We start from the raw sequence: 23016 nt of genomic DNA on the forward strand, positions 1-23016 counted from the left end.
CTGTCTCCCGAAGCCGAACGCTAAAGCCGAACTTCCGCGTTCGGCTTCGGGAGACAGCTGCGAAGCGGCGCAGCTGTTTTAAAAGGTAGCAGCCGGCCTGGGGGGCTTGCCAGCACCCCCCGAACCCGGATTTGGGGTTCGGGGGGGTGCTGGCAAGCCTCCCAGGCCAGCTGCGACCTTTTAAAACACCCGCGCCACTTTGCAGCTGTCTCCCGAAGCCGAACGCTAAAGCCGAACTTCCGCGTTCGGCTTCGGGAGACAGCTGCGAAGCGGCGCGGCTGTTTTAAAAGGTCGCAGCCGGCCTGGGGGGCTTCCCAGCACCCCCCCAAACCCCGAACCCGGGTTCGGGGGGGTGCTGGGAAGCCCCCCAGGCCGGCTGTCACCTTTTAAAACAGCCGCGCGGCTTCCCAGCAGTCGCCGAAAGCCGGTTTTTTGCGGGGGGTTTTTTGGTTGCACGGATTAATTGACTTTACATTGTTTCCTATGGGAAACAATGTTTCGTCTTACGAACCTTTCGTCTTACGAACCTCCTTCTTGCACCAATTAAGTTCGTATCATGAGGTATTACTGTACCTTGTCTGATATATTGGCGTATGACCCATATGAAAAAAATAGGTTCACTTTTTAGGTGTTAAAACTTACCTTTTTGCTCTAGAAAAACTGCTGACCGTTGAAAAAGAGCTCATAGATTGTTTACCCCTTTAAACATTTTTACTACTGAACTATGGTTTATAAAAGATAATTCTGTAAAAAATAAGCAAGGTGGACGGGACCCTTATATGTGCTATGTTATGAATAATATGCTTTTCTTCTGTTTTCGTTGACTGGTAGGTCAGTGTAAAATAAATGTAATTTTATCACTTGAGCAATTTTCTTCATTGTCTCTCTTCATTTCCCAGGTTTCGTTTCGTTTCGTTTATTAGATTTGTATTCCGCCCCTCTCTGAAGACTTGAGGCAGCTCACAACAACAATAAATACAGTAAACAATAATACAGATTAAGGTTGCTCTTAATCCATCCATTATCATATGCCCATAAAAAGTAGTCCTACTGTTCTTAAATACGTTACTGTCATGCACCATTCAAATGTCAATGAAATAATTGACTTTAAAAGGCATTCTGAAAATATATAGAACCAGTATGGCTCAACCACACAGTCATAGAAAAATCCCGGTGGATATTTTCTATCACATCTCTGCTGCTAATTAGGGAACTTCAAAAATGTAACCTCATAATTATCTGTCTCAGAGTCATTTCCTATGACTTTTCTTCCTGCTTTAATATTTTAAACTAAATTCATAGTATCATAATAAGCAGTTTAAAGCATTATCCAATGTTAAAACTGCTATTTATCATTAAGGTTTTTTTATGCCAAGTGTCTGGGTGATCTCATGTGGAGAAATTACAAGCCTATTCCTTTTAACAGAAGTAGAGAAAGTATTTAGAAATGATGAGACAAATATAAGCCATTCTCCATCGTGGGTGGAGCCAGCATTCAGTATGGGTTTTCCTTGTCCACTCAGAATGAGGACTGAGTCTGTTATTTTTGCCAGATCCTAGGATCCAGCTTTGACCCAGTCCTCAGACTGGAGAGATGTGGCTACTCAGTTCTCCCTTCCTAAATACTGGTTTCTACCTTCCTTGGCTTGAATATGGACACTTTGTGTATGTCTTCCCAGGCCCTCTGACATACGAGGTGCTTTTTGGCATTTTGGCAGTTGAGCTTCAGCTCCTGCTATAGCAGTACATCCAAGCCCTTGCATACCAGCTGTATAGGCCTGCCCGGCCCATCTTTAGTGCAAGAAGTTTACTCTGACCAGAGCAACTTGGATAGATAGGGAAGGGGTGGCCTTACAGTCTGGCCTCCCAACCTTCTGTGATGGCTTTTCTTTATTCAGGTCGGTGTGCTTTGCCTGATTGTCCCCCCCCCCCCCCCCCCACGTTCCATCGCCGTTAACGGGGTGGATATTTCATTCCCACCCATTTTGGCTGTCAGCTGAGGAGCTTGAGACAGGTGCTGGAGCACCTGTCACGCTCGTGTAGCCCCCTTCATCGTTAGTGCCGATTGCTGGGGGCAGCTGAGTGGAACACTATTCTCACCTGGCTTTGGCAGTTTGCCAAGAGACTTGGACATGTTGCTAGAGCTTTAGCTCGAGTGGCTTCATCTAGTTTCCTGGCCCAGAAGTGGCTTTTAGCCTCATGTCTCCTGCCAGCCTCAGGTGCCTGGACCTCTCAGGGCCTTCCCTGGTTGGCTTCCCTCCAGCTGTAATTTCTCAAAAGGACAGTTGCAGTGGATATTTTGTGCCTCCTTTCAACGGTCAATATCTCCTGCTGCTTGTCGGGCCTCAATAAACATGGCAATGAGAGGTTCCTAGGGACAAGCAGTGACACAAAAACAACTGCCTGACCCTAGAGGACGATCAACCCAGTACCTCCAGTCATCTAGGGGAGGACTCTTCACAGCATCCGCAGCTCCAAGGTCACAGAGAGGGTGGAGCATCGCAGGGAAAAGGTTCCTGAAGAAAATTTGCAACAAGGCCATGGGCCATGTCCCCTTGGATAAAGGCTTCTCTTCAAGGATCCCAGAGTCCGACCAACTGGCTTCTTGCCCATCAGGAGACTTCTTGTCTTTGGACAATCCAGCATTGTATAGAGGTTCTGCAGACCCTTGGGGATCAGCCAGCCTATCTAGGCCCATTATTCCTTCAGCCCCTGAGGTTTCCCTTGATTCTGGGACTCAAGCCCTACCTTCTATGTCAAGGGCCCCAGGCCTGGTAGCACCAGTCTCCTTTGACCCAGCCAACCTACACGTTCTGATGGCAGTCGATGTACAACAGGGCCTTGCTGCATTTTTCTGGTCTCTGGGTGGCTCCAATCTGGTCAGTCCCCAGGGACCCCTGATCCATCCTGGCAACAATGTTTATCATCACAGCCCAGCTATTCTGTTGAGTCAGACTGGTGAGTCAGATTAGGAGGCCATTAGGAGGGCTTGTCCAAACCTGAGCAACCACATGATGATCAACGGCTGAAGGCTGGAGCCGAAAGGTGAAAGTCTAATGAAACTAGGATGCGCCTGGCTATGCGCCTGAGAGGCTTAGGCCGAGGAAGGGCTGGGCAGCTCTGCACAGAAAGGCCACAATAATAATAAATTCCAGTGAATCTGTTGGGCTGGGCCTGAGAGGAGGAGAGCCGAGAACCATACACGAGACTCTGTTAGAATTGTCGTCCAAAAGCTAGTAAAGGTAAAGGCCAGTGTATGAGGAAGTGTGCTAAATGGCTGCTCGAAGCTGTTAAAATGGCCACTACAGCCTTGAGAAAAAGCATGGGCACAATATGACTGCTCAAGGCTTTCCAAATGGCTGTCACAGCCTTGAATAAGGCATGAGAAGAGGGCCAGGTAATAAGGCACTTCAGAGGACTTAACAAGCGGCTTTACTGGTTGTCAAAAATGCAATCTCCATTGTAAGGAGAAGCCAGAGGAAAGCAACCATACTAAGTAGAACGGTGTCTCACTTAGTGCCTGCACATGCCCGACTCTGAATCTAGGACCAAGGAATTTTCAGAGGTTCCCCAGGCACCTGTGTAACAATGAAATAGTGCTAGTGGAGTTGCCAATGGATCAAAGGCAATGGGATGGCACTGTGGAATAAAAGCCTCCTTCGAACGTGAATGCTTTCAAAATGGCCACCGAGGCTTGACCAATCGAGCGGCTGGAAGAAAGGCTATGGCTACAGAGATAGCAAGCTGCTGGGAACAATCCGAATGGACACTCACAGTCCCAGGAGCTGGAATTGGCAGGACGCAGTGGCAACAAGCCAACCACTGTCGAAACGTACAAAGGGCTTGTTGGCTTGAATTGTCTCTTAAATTTTTCCCCCCCTAATTAATAGGATAAATTTGGAGCAGCTAAACTGAAAAGAATAAATCTGAATCCAGAAATCCGGATGTCCAGGAATGGTTTTGCTACAAATGAAACTGCAAAGATGACTATTTCAGATCTGATTGAGTTGGAAATGGGAGCATGAACAGAGAGGCAAGGAGAAATGACTGAAAAAACATAGACTCAGTAACTGGGCAGATCAGACTGTAGCAACCCATTCCTGGACTATTTTGCAACTACAGCGGTACCTCTACTTACTCTATGAACGCCTCTACATACGAACTTTTCGAGATACGAACCGGGTGTTCACATTTTTTTTGCCTCTTCTCATAAACCATTTTAAACTTACGAACCCTTGCTTCTCTCAGCTGCTGCTCTCAGCAGCAAGTAAGGGGCATTTTGTAGAGAGATCGGACAGAGAACGTAGCAGCAGGCAAGAGATCAGACGTAGCAGAGATTGGGCGGCTGCGGAGAGCTCCTCGGACTCGCTTCAAAATGCCCCTTGCTTGCTGCTATGTTCTGTGCCCGATCTCTCTTCAAAATGCCCCTTGCTTGCTGCTACATTCTTTTTTCCCACCCAAATTCTGAGCTTTTATTTCTTTCCTGATGGGTTTGCATACATTATTCACCTTTACATTGATTCCTAAGGGAAAAATTGCCTCTTCTTATAAACTTTTCTACTTACGAACCTGGTCACGGAACACATTAAGTTCGTAAGTAGAGGTACCACTGTATATTGGAGAATAATTATATTTCAACTTAATAAACCTCTGGTCAAATTCTTTTAAATATCTCTTTAAAAAAATGTCCTCAGTTCTCAGGGACTTATAATTCTAACTTAAATTCTCACATTCTTCTGAGAAGACAGTATATTTATTTATTTTATTTTATTCAATTTTTATGCCGCCCTTCTCCTTAGACTCAAGGCAGCTTACAACATGTTAGCAATAACACTTTTTAACAGAGCCAGCATATTGCCCCCACAATCCAGGTCCTCATTTTACCCATCTTGGAAGGATGGAAGGATGAGTCAATCTTGAGCCAGTGATGAGATTTGAACCACTGACCCACTGATTTACAGTCAGCTTCAGTGGCCTGCAGTACAGCAATCTACCTGCTGCACCACTCTGACAAACTTGGTTTGCTTTAAAGGCATCATAGAATCAACAAAGAATGAAACCATACATAATTATTATTCAAAACCAATCAGCTAAGTAACATTCTTACGATTGAATAATGTGTAAATTGCACTAATTTGAATTATTTTTCAATAAACTATGTTATACCACTGACATGGCTTTTCAGTTAAAATAATCTCCCTCTCTGATTTTCTATGAAATCCATCTTTGGTATTGTTGTTGTTGTTTTACTTTTGTTATTTCTTATAGTGTGCTCTTAATTCAGAAGTGGCTTTGCGAGTTGGAGGCAATTTCTTTTATGATCCTCAGCCTGAAGACATTCCAGCAAACGTTGTGCTCATAGCAGGTGGAGTAGGCATTAATCCTTTATTTTCTATACTGCTCCACATCGTAGACCTTCACAGAACTGAAGACAAGAAAGGAAATGATTGCAAAGTGGGAACAACCAAACTCTTTTATAGTGCAAAAAATGCACATGAACTTCTGTTCAGGGTAGGTTTATTATATAAAATTGATAACTTACTTTAATGGCTATAAGACACCCTTAACTTTTCTTTTTTTTGAGACGTCAGGAGCTACAGTGGATAGCGGTTGATACAAAATGAGTAGGGCTATGTCATACAGGAAGGCAGAAACAGAATTTTCTATTTTGGTGAGCAAGTTGTATTTTTAAAGTTAATTTTAAAAGGTTTTCAAACTTTGTGTTCCCCCAAATAAAACTAATGATCATAATAACCAAGAAACAATTATAATCATTTATTTTTAATATGTGGTTAAATTATGTGGCATTTCAACTGCTTCAGGTAAAATGAGGAACAAATCCCAGAATGAGGCTTTTTACTAGATCTTCACAAGTTTGATTGTATTTTTTTTAATGTAACTTTGCTTCCTTAAGAGATCCCAACATATTTTAAAAACCCTGATTAACACTCTTGGTTTTATATATTTCTTGTCTTTCCTGCTTCAAAATGACTATTGTGATCCGAGGGAGCATTGGGAATTAAAAAGTAGGAGTTCAGGCCTATATGATGTTTGGGATATCAAGTTGCTCACTGTATTGGTGCTACCAGTGATGGGATTCAAATAATTTAATAACTAGCTCTCTGCTGTAATGGTTGTGTGGGTGGACATGGCAAACTTGATTGGTCTCACCCTTTGGAAAGTTATTTATTTAGTTATTTAGTCAAGTATGTATTGGTAGTATACAAAGATATAACAATGTTTATATACATGATACTAGTAAGAGAGAAACATTAGGACGGGATGGTAAACACGCTGATGCACTTATGTACGCCCCTTACTGACCTCTTAGGAATTGGGTGCAGTCAACAGTGGATAGTCTAAGGGTAAAGTTTTGGGGGTTAGGTGATGATATTACAGAGTCGGGTAGTGCATTCCATGCATTAACTGCTCGGTTACTAAAGTTGTATTTCCTGCAGTTGAGTTTGGAGCGGTTTACTTTGTATCTGTTGTGTGCTTGTGTATTGTTGTGGTTGAATCAGAAGTAGTCATTGACAGGAAAGACATTGTAGTAGATGATTTTATGAGCTATGCTTAGGCCATGTTTAAGGCGACGTAGTTCTAAGCTTTCTAAACCTAGGATTGTAAGTCTAGTTGCATAGGGTATTATGTTGCAAGTGAAGGAGTGGAGGGCTCTTCTAGTAAAGTATCTCTGGAAAATTTCTAAAGGGTTTATGTCCAAAATGCAGTGTGGGTTCTGGACAGATGAGCTGTATTCAAGGATTGGTCTGGTGAAAGTTTTGTACGCTCTGATTAATAGTGTGAGATTACCAGAGCAGAAGCTACGTAGGATTAGGTTAACAACTGTTGAAACTTTCTTGGTTATGTTTTTGCAGTGGGCTTTGGCACTTAAATCATTTGATATGAGTATTCCAAGGTCTTTTACGGAGTGATGGTTGTCTGTAAGGTCTTATTTATTCAGCTTGTATTTGGTGTTCTGATTCTTTTTGCCAATGTGTAGGACAGAGCATTTTTTGGTTAAAATTTGGAGCTGCCAGATGTTCAAAAACAAAGTCAAGGTCTTTTTGGACTGTAGCTGTGTTACTGGTGGTGTTGAAAAGTTTTACATTGTCGGTGAAGAGAATACAGCTGCTTGTAATGTGATCGCAAAGGTCATTTATATAGAGTATGAAGAGTGTTGGTTCTAGTATGCTGCCTTGGGGTATGCTGCTGTTAATCAGAACAGGATTAGATATGGCACTCCCTATTTTGACAACTTCTTGTCTGTTTGATAGGAACCCAGTTATCCAGCTATGGAGGGATCCTGAGATGCCATAAGATTTGAGTTTTAGAAGTAGTTTGTCATGAACCACTAAGTTGAAGGCTTTACAGAAGTCAATGTAAATTGCATCCATTGATTTGCCCTGATCGAGATGTGTAGTCCATATGGTCTTGCAGTGAAGGAGTTGCAGGTAACAAGATAATTTTTTTCTGAAACCAAATTGTTGGTTAGAGAGTAGGTTGTCAGTTTCTAGGTCGGTGGTAATTGATTGGTTTATGATTGATTCCATGACTTTGCATGTGACGCATCATAGAGAGATTGGTCTATAATTTTCAGCGAGACTGGGATCTCCTTTTTTGAAGTTGGGGATAACTGTTGCTAGTGACCATAGTGAGCTGGATTATGCTTAGTGGTTTAGCTATGGCTGTCGAGAGCTCTTTTAGGAAGTATGCACATAGACCATCAGACCCAATTGATAGAGAAGGTTTAATGTTGTTTAGTGCTTTTCTGCGAAGTCTTATTTGTGTTAAGTCATTGTGAGTGTTTGAGGTGTAATTAGAGAATTTGGGGGATGAGTCATTATTGTTTACAAACACTGAGCCAAAGAATATGTTGAAGAGGTTAGCTTTGATTGATTTGTCATAGCATTCTTTGTTGTTTTAGTGGTGGGATGGGTCTTGAGTCCTTGAGTTTGTTATTTGCAAATTTGTAGCAAGTGCAGTTAGATTTCATACACAGGAGGTTTTTTTCTTGTTCGTTTGATAGTTGAAGCAGTCTGACATTACTTGGTGGCATATGTTTTTGTAGTGGATTTTGAAATTGGCTTCATGGCCTTTTCTGTTTTTCAACCAGAGATATTTTTTTTGGATTGTAGTTTTCTTATTGATATGGGTAGGTTGTTTTTCTTGCTTATAGCAGTTATTAGTGGTACATGTAGTCTGATAATTCTTTTCACTTCAAGCAAGAATATGTTGTAGAGGTTATTGGCAGTGTTAAAGCCAGAGAATAGAGTTTGCCAGTCAATAGTTGAGAGATCAGCAACTATGATTTCATAGTTGGCTTTTCTAAAGCTGTACTTGGGTGTCATATTATTAAGGTGATTCTTGGAGGGGCGTAGGTTGAGGCTGAAGTTACCATATTTTTCAGAGTATAAGATGCACTGGAATGTAAGATGCACCTTAGTTTTTGGGGAGGAAAATCCATGATTTTACAAGGGACGCAACAGAGAGATATTGGTCTGTAGTAGTCCACTAGTGAAGGGTCTCCTTTTTTGAAAATGGGGATGACTACTGCTTTTGACCACAGCTTGGGGAGCGTGCTGGTCCTGAAGGATTTTTGGAAGATAATGCTTAGCGGTTCAGCAAGAGCAGAAGAAAGTTTCCTTAGGAAGTATGCACAGAGACCGTCTGGTCCGGCAGATAGGGAAGGTTTGAGGTCATGGATTGCTTTTTCTACACGGTCTACAGTGAAGACGATTTGGGTTAGGTTTTTTAGTGGGTTTGAGGTGTGATTTGCGAAGATGGGGGAAGACCCATTGCTGTTAACAAAAACAGAGCCAAAAAAAGAGTTGAAGAGGTGGGCTTTGGATGGGTCATCATGGTATTCTTTGTTATTGGGTCCTACGAGTGGTGGAATAGGTCTGGAGTCATTGAGTTTGTTGTTGCCGAAGTTATAGAAAGCTTGGTTAGACTTGGTGCGAAGGAGGCTTTCCTCTTGTTTGCTGTGATAGTTGAGGCATTCTGCTTTTATTCGTTGGCATATGCTTTTGTAGCGGACTTTTAAGTTGGTTACTGGGCTTTTTTTTGTTTCTATGCCAGAGGGATTTTTTTTGGTTTGTAGTTTCTTTATCGAGACAGGTATGTTATTTTTTTGTTTACCACTGGAAGAAGTGAATGGCACATGTAGTTCGATAAGCCTTTTGATTTGGAGTAAGAACATATTGTAGAGATCATCAGTGGTGATGCAGTTAGAGAACAAGGATTGCCAGTTAAGGATTGAGAGATTGGCATCTATGAGATCATAGTTGGCTTTCCTGAAATTGTACTTAGGAGCCACGTTATTCTGGTGAGTGTTTAGATGATGTAGGTTGAAGTTGAAATTGATCGTACTGTGGTCGCTGTTGGAGAAGGGTTCTTTTGTGTGCAGTCCATAGATAGCATTTTGCTGTTGCAGAATATGAGGTCGTGACAGTTGTTGAGTCTGGTGTTGTTTGATACTAATTGTTCCAGTCCTAGGGTGGTGACGGCGTTATAGATGGCGGTATGTATAGGTTCAGTGGAGCATTCGTTTAGTGACCAGTTGATGTGTGGTAGGTTGAGGTCACCAAGGAAGATAAGGGGATGGGGACAGGAGGTTGCCCAAGTTAGGAGGGAGGTTAGTTTAGTTGCATGGGTAATGTCGTAGTTTGGAGTTCTATAGCACAGTAGGAAACGGAGTGTAGTGTTGAGAGAAATGTCACAGACTAGGCTTTCAGGGAGGATAAGATCATGTGCAACTTGAATGTTTTTTAGATTGAGTGAGCTTTTGTAGAATATTTAAACCTCTTGTTAATAACGCTTCTTGCATTGATTAGTTTACATTTGAGATTGGTTTTGTATTTGAGATTGCTTAGGAATTGGATTGAGGAAGTAAGAGGCATGTTTTCCTATTCTTGATTGGTGGTGCAAGGGATGTCGATTTGTTGTTGGGGGATGGTGGGTAGCAGTGTTCCAATAGATGTAATTGTTCTACTTACAAACTTTTCTTATTAAGAACCTGGTCACAGAACTAATTAAGTTCTTAAGTAGAGGTGCCACTGTATAACCAAAATTATTTCTTTTTCAAGTAATTCCAATCAACCCAGGAAATTTTTTTTCCACAAAATTAACAAAAAATGTAATAAAGTATATTTGGCAGGACAAAAAAGCAAGAATAAGACAAACTTCCCTACAAGATGTTAAAGAAAGAAGAGGGCTGGGTCTGCCAAATTGGAAGTTGTACTACCAAGCAGCCACCCTAACCTGAATCAAAGAATGGTTAGTGTTAGAAAATAAGAAAACCCTAACATTGGAGGGTCATGATTTGTTATTAGGGTGGCATGCATATACAGTAATACCTCGTCTTACGAACTTAATTGGTTCCGGGAGGAGGTTTGTAAGGTGAAAAGTTTGTAAGACGAAACAATGTTTCCCATAGGAAACAATGTAAAATCAATTAATGCATGCAAGCAAAAAAAAAAATCGGAAAAACGGTGCTCCGCTGGGCGCCGCCGCCCGGCTGTTACCTTTTGAAACAGCTGGGCGCTTCTCAGCATTCTCCCGAATGCCAAACCCAGAAGTTTGGCAAAAGTTTGTGTTTGGGTTCGGGAGGCCACCGAGAAGTCCCGCCGCCCAGCTGTCGCCTTTTGAAACAGCCGGGGGGGTTCTCGGCATTCTCCTGAATGCTGAACCCAGAAGTTCGGCAAACATTCGGGTTTGGGTTCGGGTTCGGGAGGCCGCTGAGAAGCCCCGCCACCCAGTTGCCACCTTGCCAGAAGAGCCGCGGAGCTGTCGGCCAGTCGGGAGGCTCAAAGGGAGGTAGGGAATTCCATGGGCGTAGCTTTGATGTCACGGAGACGTCCTTTCTGGAGTCTACGTTTCAGCCAGCCAGGTCCTTTTGCCAGCGTTTTTTCACCAAGCCTGCCTCAAAATGCCCAAAACGAAACCCCGGAGGGTGGAAAAGTCAACCGTCGATGTTCAGCAATTAGGCAATGTATAAAGGTCAACTCCAACTGCCATTTAACCCCATCTAATCCTAGATGTAATACCGTAGTTCAGGGGAGCAGTGTCTCCTAGCTTCCTCCTGCTGCCCCACCGGAACCGGAAATGTTTGTCTTGATTTTGACAGATGGATTTTGCACACACATATCAAAGAATCCCAAATAGACAAACAAGCAGCTTCCACTGTGGGCTTTGTTCTTAACCAACAGCAGGCAAAGAGAGAGGAGGGGGTGATGAGGCTGCCTTTTGCTGGAGAGCAGGAGTGTTGCCAACTGTGGAAAGGTGCCCCAAGGCTGGGATTCAAGGCGCGCTTAACTAGGCAGAGGAGCTTGTGCCAGGTGTGGGAATTGAGGAAGAGAATTGGGGGGGGGGGGAGAAGGAGAATGCCAAGTTGTCATCGGGTTGCTAAACCTGAAGTGAGGGAATGAGGCTCGCAGAATCCAGGGGAAAGATGCAACAAACCCCCCCCCCCACTGCCTCAGGATGCCCTCAGATGGAATCTCCACCCTGCCCCTCATCTTTGACTAGGTTAGGGAGATCCTAGATGCTCCTGCCACCCTCCTGGAAAGGGGGAAATTGGCACATGAGAGCAAATTGATAGAAAAGCTTTCACTCTGGAAAGCTTTCTTTTTCCCCAACTCCTGCTCTTGACAGCTTCTCAATTGATCTCACGTGTGCATGTGCGGCAAGGTACAGGCAGAAGCCGCTTCTCCCCCCTGCTGCATGAGAGGCAAGAGAGAGAGAGCAAATTGAGAGGAAAGCTTTCACTTTGGAAAGCTTTCTTTCCTCCAACTCCTACTCTCAGTAGCTTCTGTCTGTCCCAATTGCAAAAAAACCAGCGCAACAGCAAACCGGAAGTGTGTTTTTCCAAATTTTCAGTTTCTCTGTTGGGCAATTTCTTTTACCTACCAGGTTTCAGAAACGCCTGTGCGCATGTGCAGGGGGGCAGCGCATAGGGGTGTGCGCATGCATGGGAGAGGTAATGGGTGTGGGCACATCAGGCATGCTAGCTCCCCACTCCACCCCCTTTTTGGCACGCAAATGAAAAAAGGTTTGCCATCACTGCTATAGGCTATCAAAAATGTATCCAAATGTGCAGAAATGACAATGGAACATTCTACCATCAGGGGTGGACATGTCCCAAAGCCAAAATTTATTGGAACATGATTGTAAAATGGTGAAAAGAAATTATGAATAACGAGATTAAGAAAATTCCAGAATTATTTTTATTAGGTATATTTCCTAAAAATTTCCCCCCCCAAAAATAAATCAGTATTGACTGGGCAAGAATAACCTTTGCTCAGAAGTGGAAATGTGAAGAAATCCCGAAAGAAATCCCAAAAGAAGAAGAAAACTAACGGAATGTGCAGAGATGGATATGATGATGAGAAGGTTTAAAAGGGCAGGAAGAATCAAGAGTATTATACAGAATGGGATAAAGTCTATGTATGCTTAGAAAAAAAACAACATAAAGAATTTAATAACAATATAGTTATGCAAATAGTGAATGACATTAGAATTTTCAGTAGACGGAATTTTAGAAAATATTGGTGTGATATATTATAGAAGCTTATGAAAGTTTGTAAAATGACAAGAATCGACATATATTGCTGAAATATATTATAAAAGTTTATGGAAGGCTGTAAATAAGAGAAGGGTGGTAAAGAGCCCCTATATATGTGTTTGTCTATATTCTGTATTGCCTTATTTTTAAAAAGAAAAAAGAAAAGAAAATATATTAATGTTAGAAAAGAGGGAATTAGTTGTGCTGTTTTTCTTAAAATGGGTGCTCAAAATACAACATTCTTACCCTATTCTTCAAATTTGTAGGATCTGAACTAAATGAACAAAACATCTGCTTTGATTTATTTGATTGTGGTATGACTAAATATCTTGCTTATTCCAGAAACAGATTCTTGGTTTGACAAATGCATTTCCTGGAAAAATCACATGTAGTTTCCACCTTACCAAGCAGAATTCGCCAATTTGTGAGAAACTTCTGCCTTATATCAAGGGTGTGTATTTTTTTGATGCATTAAAAAAAATGCATGACAAGTTATAGTTTATTAAACTATATTATTATTTGAGAACCAAAGTAATTATAACATGCAGGTAATTATCACTTAATGACCTTAATTTAGACCACGACTTTGCCTATAGGGTAAATGGGAAACCACAAAATTAACTCTCTTGAATTTCTTCCTCTCTAATTTTTCTACTCTGCCAGAGGGCAAAGAAGAATAGAATAACAGTTGAAAGGGACCTTGGAGGTTGTCTAGTCCAGTGATTTTCAACCTTTTTTGAGCCGCGGCACATTTTTTACATTTACAAAATCCTGGGGCACGTCACCAACCAAAATGATACAAAATGACACTCTAAGACACTCTCCTCTCTTTTTCCATCCCTGTCTCCTCCCCCCTTGTGTGTGTGTGTGTGTGTGTGTGTATACACACTCTTGAAACAGGTAAGGGCTGGGGGATTTTCTCTTATTCTTTGGGTTCTTTTTATCATATGCTTTAAATCAAGTCACTTCTCTCTCTTTTGTTTCTCTCTCTTTCCTCTCATTCTATGTCTCAATCATTTTCTCATTTCTCTTTTTTCCTCCCCCTTTTTCTCTCATTTCTCTCTCTCTCCCTTCCTCTCCTTTTCTCTCTCTCTTGCTTTCTTTCTCTTTTTCTTTCTTTCTCTCTTTTTCTCTCCCTCTTGCTTTCTTTCTCTCTCCCTCTTGCTTTCTCTCTCTTCCTCTCTTTTCTTTCTTTCTCTTTCTTTCTCTCTCTCTCTCTCTTGCTTTCTTTCTCTTTTTCTTTCTTTCTCTCTTTCTCTCTCCCTCTTGCTTTCTCTCTCTTCCTCTCTTTTCTTTCTTTCTCTTGCTTTCTCTCTCTCTCTCTCTTGCTTTCTTTCTCTCTCTCACACACTCTCTCTCTCTCAGCAAAAAGTTGCGAGACCGGAACCTGAGCTTCCTTCTTCGCGGCACACCTGACCATGTCTCGCGGCACACTAGTGTGCCACGGCACACTGGTTGAAAAACACTGGTCTAGTCCAATCTCCTGCTCAAGCAAGAAACCCTATACCATTTCAGACAAATGGCTGTCTAATCTCTTCTTATAAATCTCCAGTGTTTGAGAACCTGCAATTGCTTTCAGGGATTGTTCCACTGATGAATTGTTTTAACTGTCAGGAAATTTCTTCTTAGTTCTAGGTTAATTCTTTCTTTGATTGTTTTCTATTCATTGCTACTTGACCTGCCTTCAGGTGCTTGGAAGAATAAGTTGATCCCCACTTCTTTGTGACAACCCCTTAGATATTGGAATACTGGTATCATGATATCCCCTACTCCCGTGATGGCGAACCTATGGCACGCTGGCCAGCTGATTTTTGGTCTTGAAAAAGGCCTTTTGTCCTCCGGACCCTTCAGGGAAGTTTCCCTGAAGCTCCAGAGGCAAAAAAAAACGCCCAACAAACAAACCGGGAGTTCAGAAAAAGGCACTTACGGTTTGTCGTTGTTAGCATCCTTAGCAACCGGGATTAGCAGCGCATGGGGTGCAGAGGTTTTGGCCGCCTCTCCCGATCTGGCTTTCCACTCCAAGATAGTCGCTGCTGCAGCTTCAGCTGCCGCACAGCCATAGAGTGGCTGCCAGGCAGAAGGGTGCAGGGGCTGAAGCTGCAGCAGCATTTATCTTGAGCACAGAGAGCCAGGTCGGAAGTGGCAGCAGAAACTTCTGCGCCCCGTGCCCTGCCAGTCCCAGTGGAATCGGTCACAGCACCAAGCAAGCTGCCACCAACTCAGCTTGCATTCCCTGGCCCCCACTTGCTCGCGAAAGATGCACTATGGCTGGGAGTCAGCAGGGGTCAGGAGGCACAAACCAGGCGGGCGGCAGCTTGCTTGGCATTGCAGCCAATTCCACTGGGATTGGTGGGGTACAGAGGTTTCAGCCGCCGCTCCTGATCCAGCTTTCCAGCTTAGCTGCTGCTGCAACTTCAGCTTCCCCTGGGCTTCTCCCGTTCTTAGCTCTGGGGACCACGTTCACCTCTGCTGGTCCTCCAGTCGCTCTCTTTTCTTGGCAGGGGTGCAGCAGCCTTTGGAGCCATAGTCCTCATGTGGCCCGGGAAGGAAGAGGCGCAGGGAGCCCCTGCCCGCCATCCCTGCGGGCCCCTGGGAGGAAACCAAGTCAGACAGAGCGAGGCAAAGAGAGAGATGGAAGCAGAGAGATGAAAGGTAGAGAGGGGGGAAAGAGAGGGGGAGGTAATGTGAAAGAGAGAAAAGGAGAAAGAGAAATGAGTGAGGGAAAGAACGAGGGAGAGGAAGAACAAACAAATGAGAGAGAGAAGGAAGAAAAAAACAAAGGAAAGGGAAAGAGTGAGAGAGAAATGTTGGGGAGAGGCAGATACAGTGGGAAACATGGGGTAGGCTGTTCCCAGGGAATAAGGGATCTGCCTTCTGCCTCATGAATTCCACAGGTCCCACAGAGTCGGCCTTCTCCAGGTTCCGTCAACTAGACAATGTTGTTTGGTGGGGCCTAGGGGGAGAGCCTTCTCTGTGGGAGCCCTGGCCCTCTGGAATCAGCTCCCCCTGGACAGTTGTACTGCCCCCACCCTCCTTGCCTTCCATAAGAGTCTGAAGACTCATTTATGCCACCAGGTCTGGAGCCATTAGATCTTTGCCCCCTGGCCAATGAATGTGTTGAGAGAATGTTGAGTGAATGGAATGGTTGCTTTTTATGCTTTTTTTGGGGGGGGGAGGTTAGATTCTTAATGAATTAATTGGATTCAAGATTTTGTATACTGTATATTATATGTTGTAAGCCGTCCCGAGTCTTTGGAGAGGGGCGGCATAGAAATCCCAATAATAAATAAATAAATAAAAAGGAGAGGGAAAAAACGGGAAAATGATGGAGCAGAGAATGAGAGGAGAGAGCAACAAAAGAAAGAGAGAAGTGACTCTTGATTTAAATCATATGGTAAAAAGCGCCCAAAGAACAAGAGAGAGAAAAAACCCAGCCCCACCTGTTTTTGGAAATGGTTCAAGAGGGAACACACATTCATGGGGGGGGGGGGAGGGATGGAAAAAAAGAGGGCGGAAGTGGGAGTGGGAGGGAATGACAGAGAGAGAGAGAGAGTACTAAGAAATGATGGAGGGAAAGAATGAGGTAGAGGAAATAGAATCAAATGAGAGACAAGGGAGAGGGAAATGAGAGAAAGAGAGAGAGACAGAGGGAGAAAAGAAAAACAAACGAGAGAGGAGAGAAAGAAAAAGGAAGAGAGAGAGGAAAGAGAGAAAAACAGAAATGAAAGTGAGTGTCAGCAAACCAAATAGCATCTGAGAAATTATTCACATTCCACTCCAGTGATCTCACACAAGATTCGATTTATTATCAGAACTATGTTGGATTCCAATACTAAATTCTATCCAGTTCCCCACACCAGTTAAGGTTCATCTGACATCCCCACACCCACAAGTGCAATCACGTGGTCCAGTCCAGTGCAGGGATTCACTGACTTCTTCATTTGTTCAGTTGACCTTGGACATTGTGTAAAGAAATTTGTTGTGGTATTTAGATTCTCTCTCTCTCTCTCACCCCTCCATTTCCCTATTGCTGTGCTACTATGGCAGGCCAAAGCCTCTAACTCCACATGGTGGTTTTCATCCTGACAAGCAGCGGCCCCCCTTTCACAAAGTCCCATCTCCTGGAATGATAGAATAAACACATAGGGATTAGTATCGTTTTCAAACCAATCTTCCTCCCCCACCCGGACCCTTAGGCTTGGTTGGGTAATTTTCATGGAACTGCTTGATTAACCTATCAGCCTTGACATCCCGACTCTTTACCCAGGTAGCCTCTGACAGAAGGTACTCCTTCCAATGAATCAGGTACGGTAAATTTCTCCGGAAAATGTGGGAATCCCAAAAATTTTCAATTTATTTATTCATTCATTCATTAATTCATTCATTCATTCAATTTTTATGCCGCCCTTCTCCTTAGACTCAGGGCGGCTTACAACATGTTAGCAATAGCACTGTTTAACAGAGCTAGCATATTGCCCCCACAATACCTGCTGTGCCACCCTGGCTCTATATCACTACAGGGGGGGGCCAGCAGTGCGTGTAGCCTAATGTTGGACCCAATCACAGCAGAACTGCCTCCGCGTTAGGTGCAATGTTTTCAGGAACCGGAAGTGGCCCCCTAGTCTGGAGTCATGACTCCATTGGAGAATCTCTAATTTCAGGCTGGTAGGCATTATCTCAGTGTTAGGACCTCTTTGTGGTTGTTGAACCATGGATCAGTGGGCAAAGCAGACTTCAATTTGTTCTCCCACTCTCCCTTTCCTGGCGGAAGCTGTCTGCTGGTCTGGTCTCAGGTGAGGACAGGTGCAGTTTTCATGATGCAGGGAAATACATGGAATGATTGGATGTACTTCCTCCTCTCTCTTGCTATTGTACTATGGTTTTCATGACAGTGTGTCAGCAAGGAGATTCTTCTCAGCTGAGATATGTTTCAGTGTAAAAATGAAACGTCTGAAGTATTGGGCCCATCATACTTGCTTAGGAGAAATCCTCCAAGGAGTCTTTAATGCTTCAAGGTTTTTATGGTCAGTCCACACTTTGAAAGGAATTGCTCTGCCTTCTAGGAAATGCCTCCAGGTCCCCAGTGCTACACTTACAGCAAATGCTTCCTTCTCCCAAATGGCCCACCTCTCAGTGGGGGTTAGCTTCTTGGAAAGGTATTCATAAGGCAACAGCTGTCCCTTTCCTTTGTCTTGTGACAACACTACAACTATTGTCACATTGCTGGCATCTGACTGGATCACAAACATCTGCTCGGGGTCGGGATTTTGCAGGATTGGCTCCTTTGCAAAAAAATATTTTGAGCCTTTCAAAAGCCTTTTGGAATTCCATTGTCTACCTGATTGGCTGAGATGATCTGGGATTAGTAGGGGCTGAGCCGGTCTTTTGTAGCTCAATTAAGGGCAAGGCAACTTCAGTGAAAGCTGAAATGAACTGCTGGTAGGAATGTGCAAATCCTAAGAAACTCTTGCGTGTGCGGGGAGCTTGCCAATCAAGAACACCCTTCACCTTGGCTGGGTCCATCTCTATGCCTTCGTTTGAGATGCGGTATCCCAAATAGTCTACTGACGTCTTGTGAAATTTGCACTTGGAAAGTTTTACATAGAGCTTAGCAGCCAAAGGTTTCTTCAAGACTTGCCTCACCAATTTGATGTGGTCAGGGAAATTCTGGCTGTAGATAAGAATGTCATCTAAGTATACAAGAATCCCGTTGTAGAGGTGGGCATGTAGAACTTCATTTATTTACTGCAGCGGTCCCCAAACTACGGCCCACAGGCAATTTATCCGGCCCGCGGCAGCCCACGAGATTTTATCAATAGATACAATAAGCTCCCGAATCTCCTGTCAACTCACCGCGGTCTGCTGCTGAGCAAGGAGGCGGTTACAGAGGCAAGGGGCGGGGAGGAAAGCGGGCCTGCAATTGGCCCCTTTCTTTGCCGCCTTTAGAGAGAGAAACTGTTGCTGCCCTATGGCAAAGCAGCAACAGTTCCTCTCCCTAAAGGCAAGAAAGCAAGGGGCCAATTGTAGGCCTGCTTTCCTCCCCGCCCCTTGCCTCTGCACTGCCTCCTCCCCACCTCCTCCTCCATGGTGAATGGACAGGAGATTCAGGAACCCCCCTGAATTCGCCTGAACAGAGGCGGCGGCGGCTTCAAGGGACCAACAGCCGGTCCTTCTCAGCGCTGCATTGCTGCAGCCTCCGAGCTCCGCTGCTGTTACCTCTAAGCTGCGCTGAGAGAGAAAGAGAGAAAGAGCGGAGAGCACAGTTTGACTAATAGCAATTACAGTTTGACTAAAACATGAAGAACTATAAGCACATTTTTGTGAACTTTCTGTTGCAGCAAAAAAGGACCTAGCTAGCATCTTACTTCTTTGTAAATTATTAAATACTAAGCAAGCATTGGTAAGGGACATATCCATGCATTTTGATACAGTTGAAGCATCTTTTGAAATGTTAAAGCAACAGCTTCCTCTGGAATTCTTGTGTTAGTTCTTTAAAGAATCTCCCCAATTGTTTTAAATGCATGCGTATGCATTGCTGTTTCATTAGTACTAGAAGAAGTATGAGCCATGTAAACTCATGCCTCCTGGAAGATCTGGCTGCTGTTAACAATTCAAGGAGAAATTGCTTTGCTTATGCCAGCATGGTTTCTGAAGCTCCCATTTCAAATAATTAGTATAATTCTATTAAATGTCTTCATATATGTTTTCTTAACTCTTTGTATTCTCTACTTATTAGAAGGAAGATTATCTGGAAGTGACTTAGAAAAATGTATGTCCAAGAATACTTTTTGGTACATTTGTGGACCACCTCCAATGATAGAATCTATCTCCAAGTTGCTTGAAAACCGTGGGGTGGTTCAGAACAATATTTTCTTCGAAAAGTGGTGGTAACACATCCAGCAGCGTTCCAGGCATAATAAAAAAAATATGTGCATGTTTGCTGATGAACACTGAATGTTTACACAAATTAAACATTTTTCCATCCGTAGAAATAAAATAATTCATAATAAAATTATAAAATTTATTTTTAACAAACAATTTGGAAAAACAAATATGAAACACGTTAAATTTATACATGTACTGAGCAATTTTTAAAAATAAACATTTTCTCAAATATTTTATTAACTTTGGTATGCAATTCATAAGTATGTAATTAAATATTATAAATGGAACATTTCACTGCATACGTATAAGAGAAGAAGAATGAATTAAAATCTACATATCATAATTCGTATGTCTTTCTGGTCCACTTTCTGGTTTGTATTTTCTATTAAAGGCTGTTTGAAAAGTAAAAGATGTTGCTTTTGAAGCTTCTTGTATTTTCAGTAATCAGGTTGGGTCTGAAATTAATTGTGCTGTAGTAGAACCACTAAAATCAATGAAATGAAATAAGCAGTTATGGAACTTCATTTATTTTTTTATTCGACTTCTATTGCTGCCCAATCCCGAAGGACCCATCTTTTGAAATAACATTATACAGTGGAACCCCGACATACGAGCAGCTCTACTTACGAGCTACTCGAGATACGAGCTGCGAGATTAGAGAAATTTTTGCTCGACTCACGAGCTCACATTTGAGATACGAGCCGAGAAGACCCGGGCTGGCTTGCTTTGCTTCCGAGCGGAAAAGCCGTGCGTGTGTTTTAAAACATCGGAGCCGGCATGGGGAGGCTTTTAATCAGCCCCCGAGCCCCCAACCCGGACTCGGGGGTTGATTGAGAGCCTCCCCATGCCGGCTCCGATGTTTTAAAACACACGCGAGGCTTTTCCGCTGACTCCTAAAGCGGGGAAGTTCGCCAGGAGGCAGCAGAAAAGCCGCGCGTGTGTTTTAAAACATCGGAGCCGGCATGGGGAGGCTCTCAATCAACCCCCGAGTCCGGGTTGGATGCTCGGGGGCTGATTAAAAGCCTCCTCATGCCGGCTCCGATGTTTTAAAACACACGCGCGGCTTTTCTGCTGCCTCCTGGCGAACTTCCCCGCTTTAGGAGGCAGCGGAAAAGCCGCGCGTGTGTTTTAAAACATCGGAGCCGGCATGGGGAGGCTCTCAATCAACCCCCGAGTCCGGGTTGGATGCTCGGGGGCTGATTAAAAGCCTCCCCATGCCGGCTCCGATGTTTTAAAACACACGCGCGGCTTTTCTGCTGCCTCCTGGCGAACTTCCCCGCTTTAGGAGGCAGCGGAAAAGCCGCGCGTGTGTTTTAAAACATCGGAGCCGGCATGGGGAGGCTCTCAATCAACCCCCGAGTCCGGGTTGGATGCTCGGGGGCTGATTAAAAGCCTCCCCATGCCGGCTCCGATGTTTTAAAACACACGCGCGGCTTTTCTGCTGCCTCCTGGCGAACTTCCCCGCTTTAGGAGTCAGCGGAAAAGCCTCGCGTGCGTTTTAAAACATCGGAGCCGGCATGGGGAGGCTCTCAATCAACCCCCGAGTCCGGGTTGGGGGCTCGGGGGCTGATTAAAAGCCTCCCCATGCCGGCTCCGATGTTTTAAAACACACGCGCGGCTTCTTTGCTGACTCCTGGCGAACTTCCCCGCTTCAGCCGACGTCTTTTCCCCTCAGCCCTCGGGCTTGCACGCATTAATCGCTATTACATTGTTTCCTATGGGAAACAATGTTTCGACATACGAGCTGTTCGACGTGCGAGCCTCCTTCCGGAACCAATTAAACTCGTAAGTCGGGGTTCCACTGTAGTCTGATCTCTTTCTGGTCAGAAGCAGCACATCACACACAAGAGGTCAAACTTGGAATTATTCTGCTGGTTAAAAAATGCACCATAATTATAAACTTAAGTCCTGTACTTAGCTAAAATAGATATACAGTGACCCCCCGATTTTCGCGATCTCGATCTTCGCGAAACGCTATATCGTGATTTTTCAAAAAATAATAAATTAAAAATACGTCCGCGATTCTCTCTCGCTCTTTCCTTCTCTCTCCCCCCCTCCACTTGCCCACGAGAAGAAAAAAAGCAACCTCTGCCGGGCAGCTCCCCTTGTGCCCTCGCTTTGTGCCTGCCTCTTGTCCCTCTCTTTTGGGGATTTTTTTTCCTTTTCTTTTTTCGCCTTTGGTCTCCCATTACTGTAAACCTGCCGCTTGGCCGCCGCCGAGGAGAAGCAGAGGGGGTGGCTGAGGCGGCGGAGGCGTAGCGGCGGCGGCGGCAGGCGAGCTTGGAGCCTTGCTTCAAGGGGGTCAGACGCAGCCTCGGCGAGCCGAAGGTTTCCGCGGCTCTGACCCAGAGCAGGAAGGGCTGGTGGGGGCGGCGAATCCACCTCCCCAGCCACCGGCTCCACCATCTGCGCATGCGCGGCCATGGGAAAAAAGGGCACGCATGCGCAGATGGTGTTTCCACTATATCGCGAAAAATCGATTATCGCGAGAGGTCTTGGAACGTAACCCTCGCGATAATCGAGAGATCACTGTAAACAGTTTTAACCAGTTAACAGTTTAAAATAGATATAAACAGTTTTATTTGGAAGAAAACCGTATTGATTTCTTTTTTTTTAATTGGGTAATTTTTTTAAATTCTTCCTCCATATAAACTTTTCCCCATACATTTCAAAATAGTCGGGTTACAATAAAAACAGTATTAATTAGTAAATCATAGATAACTGTCCCCCCAAAAGTTTAATAGTTCTAAATTAAATTATTTTTGGTATCAATCCTACCCCCCCAACCTTGACCTCTAATTTTGTCATCTAGATATCCAAATTTTCATTTGCATTAAATTCCACGTTGATTTCCTTTAACCTTATTACAATAATTTCATCTTGTTCTTACAAACACAATTAAGCAATTATATTTACTCCTCCTACTCATGTATTCTAGAAACCCTTACCATTATTTCCTAAATAAAATTAAAAAGCTTATAATCTAAGAAAAAAAGAAAGTATAATAGTAAAAAGGAAAAGAAAAAAGAACCGAAAAACTAATACTAATACAGTGATACCTCGTCTTACAAACCCCTCATCATACAAACTTTTTGAGATACAAACCTGGGGTTTAAGATTTTTTTGCCTCTTCTTCCAAACTATTTTCACCTTACAAACACAAGCCACCACCACTGGGAGGCCCCGCCTCCAGACTTCTGTTGCCAGCAAAGCACCCGTTTTTGCGCTGCTGGGATTCTCCTGAGGCTCGCCTCCATGGGAAACACAACCTCCGTGACAAAGAGGTCCTTTGTTCAGCTTTGGCTGAAGCATCAATTTTAAAGGACTATCTTCTAACTGAAAAAGCCCATCCTACAATTGTTCTAAAAAAGGGTATTGGTTGTTCATTTCTTGATATGCCTGAGGGTGTATATGTGTATATTTTAAGTCTTGTTCTTGAGCACTTCTTGATCAGAGTTTTATGGATGAGCCTTCCCTTACAACTAAGGTTCCTTCTCAAACAAGGCTGATTTAGAAGGCATTTGGCAATCATGGTCAACATTACAATTTTTTTCATTATGCAGTGTCCT

At 43.7% G+C, this 23016-nt stretch overlaps 1 protein-coding gene across 5 annotated transcripts in view; it reads left to right on the top strand.

Annotated features, from left to right (window-relative positions):
- Window positions 1-19856, top strand: part of OXNAD1 (oxidoreductase NAD binding domain containing 1) — a 66155-nt gene extending 46299 nt beyond the window's left edge. For all 5 annotated transcript variants that reach the window (XM_070730107.1, XM_070730108.1, XM_070730110.1 and 2 more), the window contains 3 exons: window positions 5269-5511; window positions 12905-13013; window positions 19299-19856. In XM_070730107.1, the coding sequence (XP_070586208.1) occupies window positions 5269-5511; window positions 12905-13013; window positions 19299-19453 (507 nt within the window). In that variant the 3' untranslated portion in view covers window positions 19454-19856. The remainder of the gene's footprint in view (window positions 1-5268; window positions 5512-12904; window positions 13014-19298) is intronic.
- Window positions 19857-23016: the final 3160 nt, after the last annotated feature.

Source organism: Erythrolamprus reginae, chromosome Z (assembly GCF_031021105.1).
Source record: "Erythrolamprus reginae isolate rEryReg1 chromosome Z, rEryReg1.hap1, whole genome shotgun sequence".
NCBI classification, from domain to species: domain Eukaryota; kingdom Metazoa; phylum Chordata; class Lepidosauria; order Squamata; family Dipsadidae; genus Erythrolamprus; species Erythrolamprus reginae.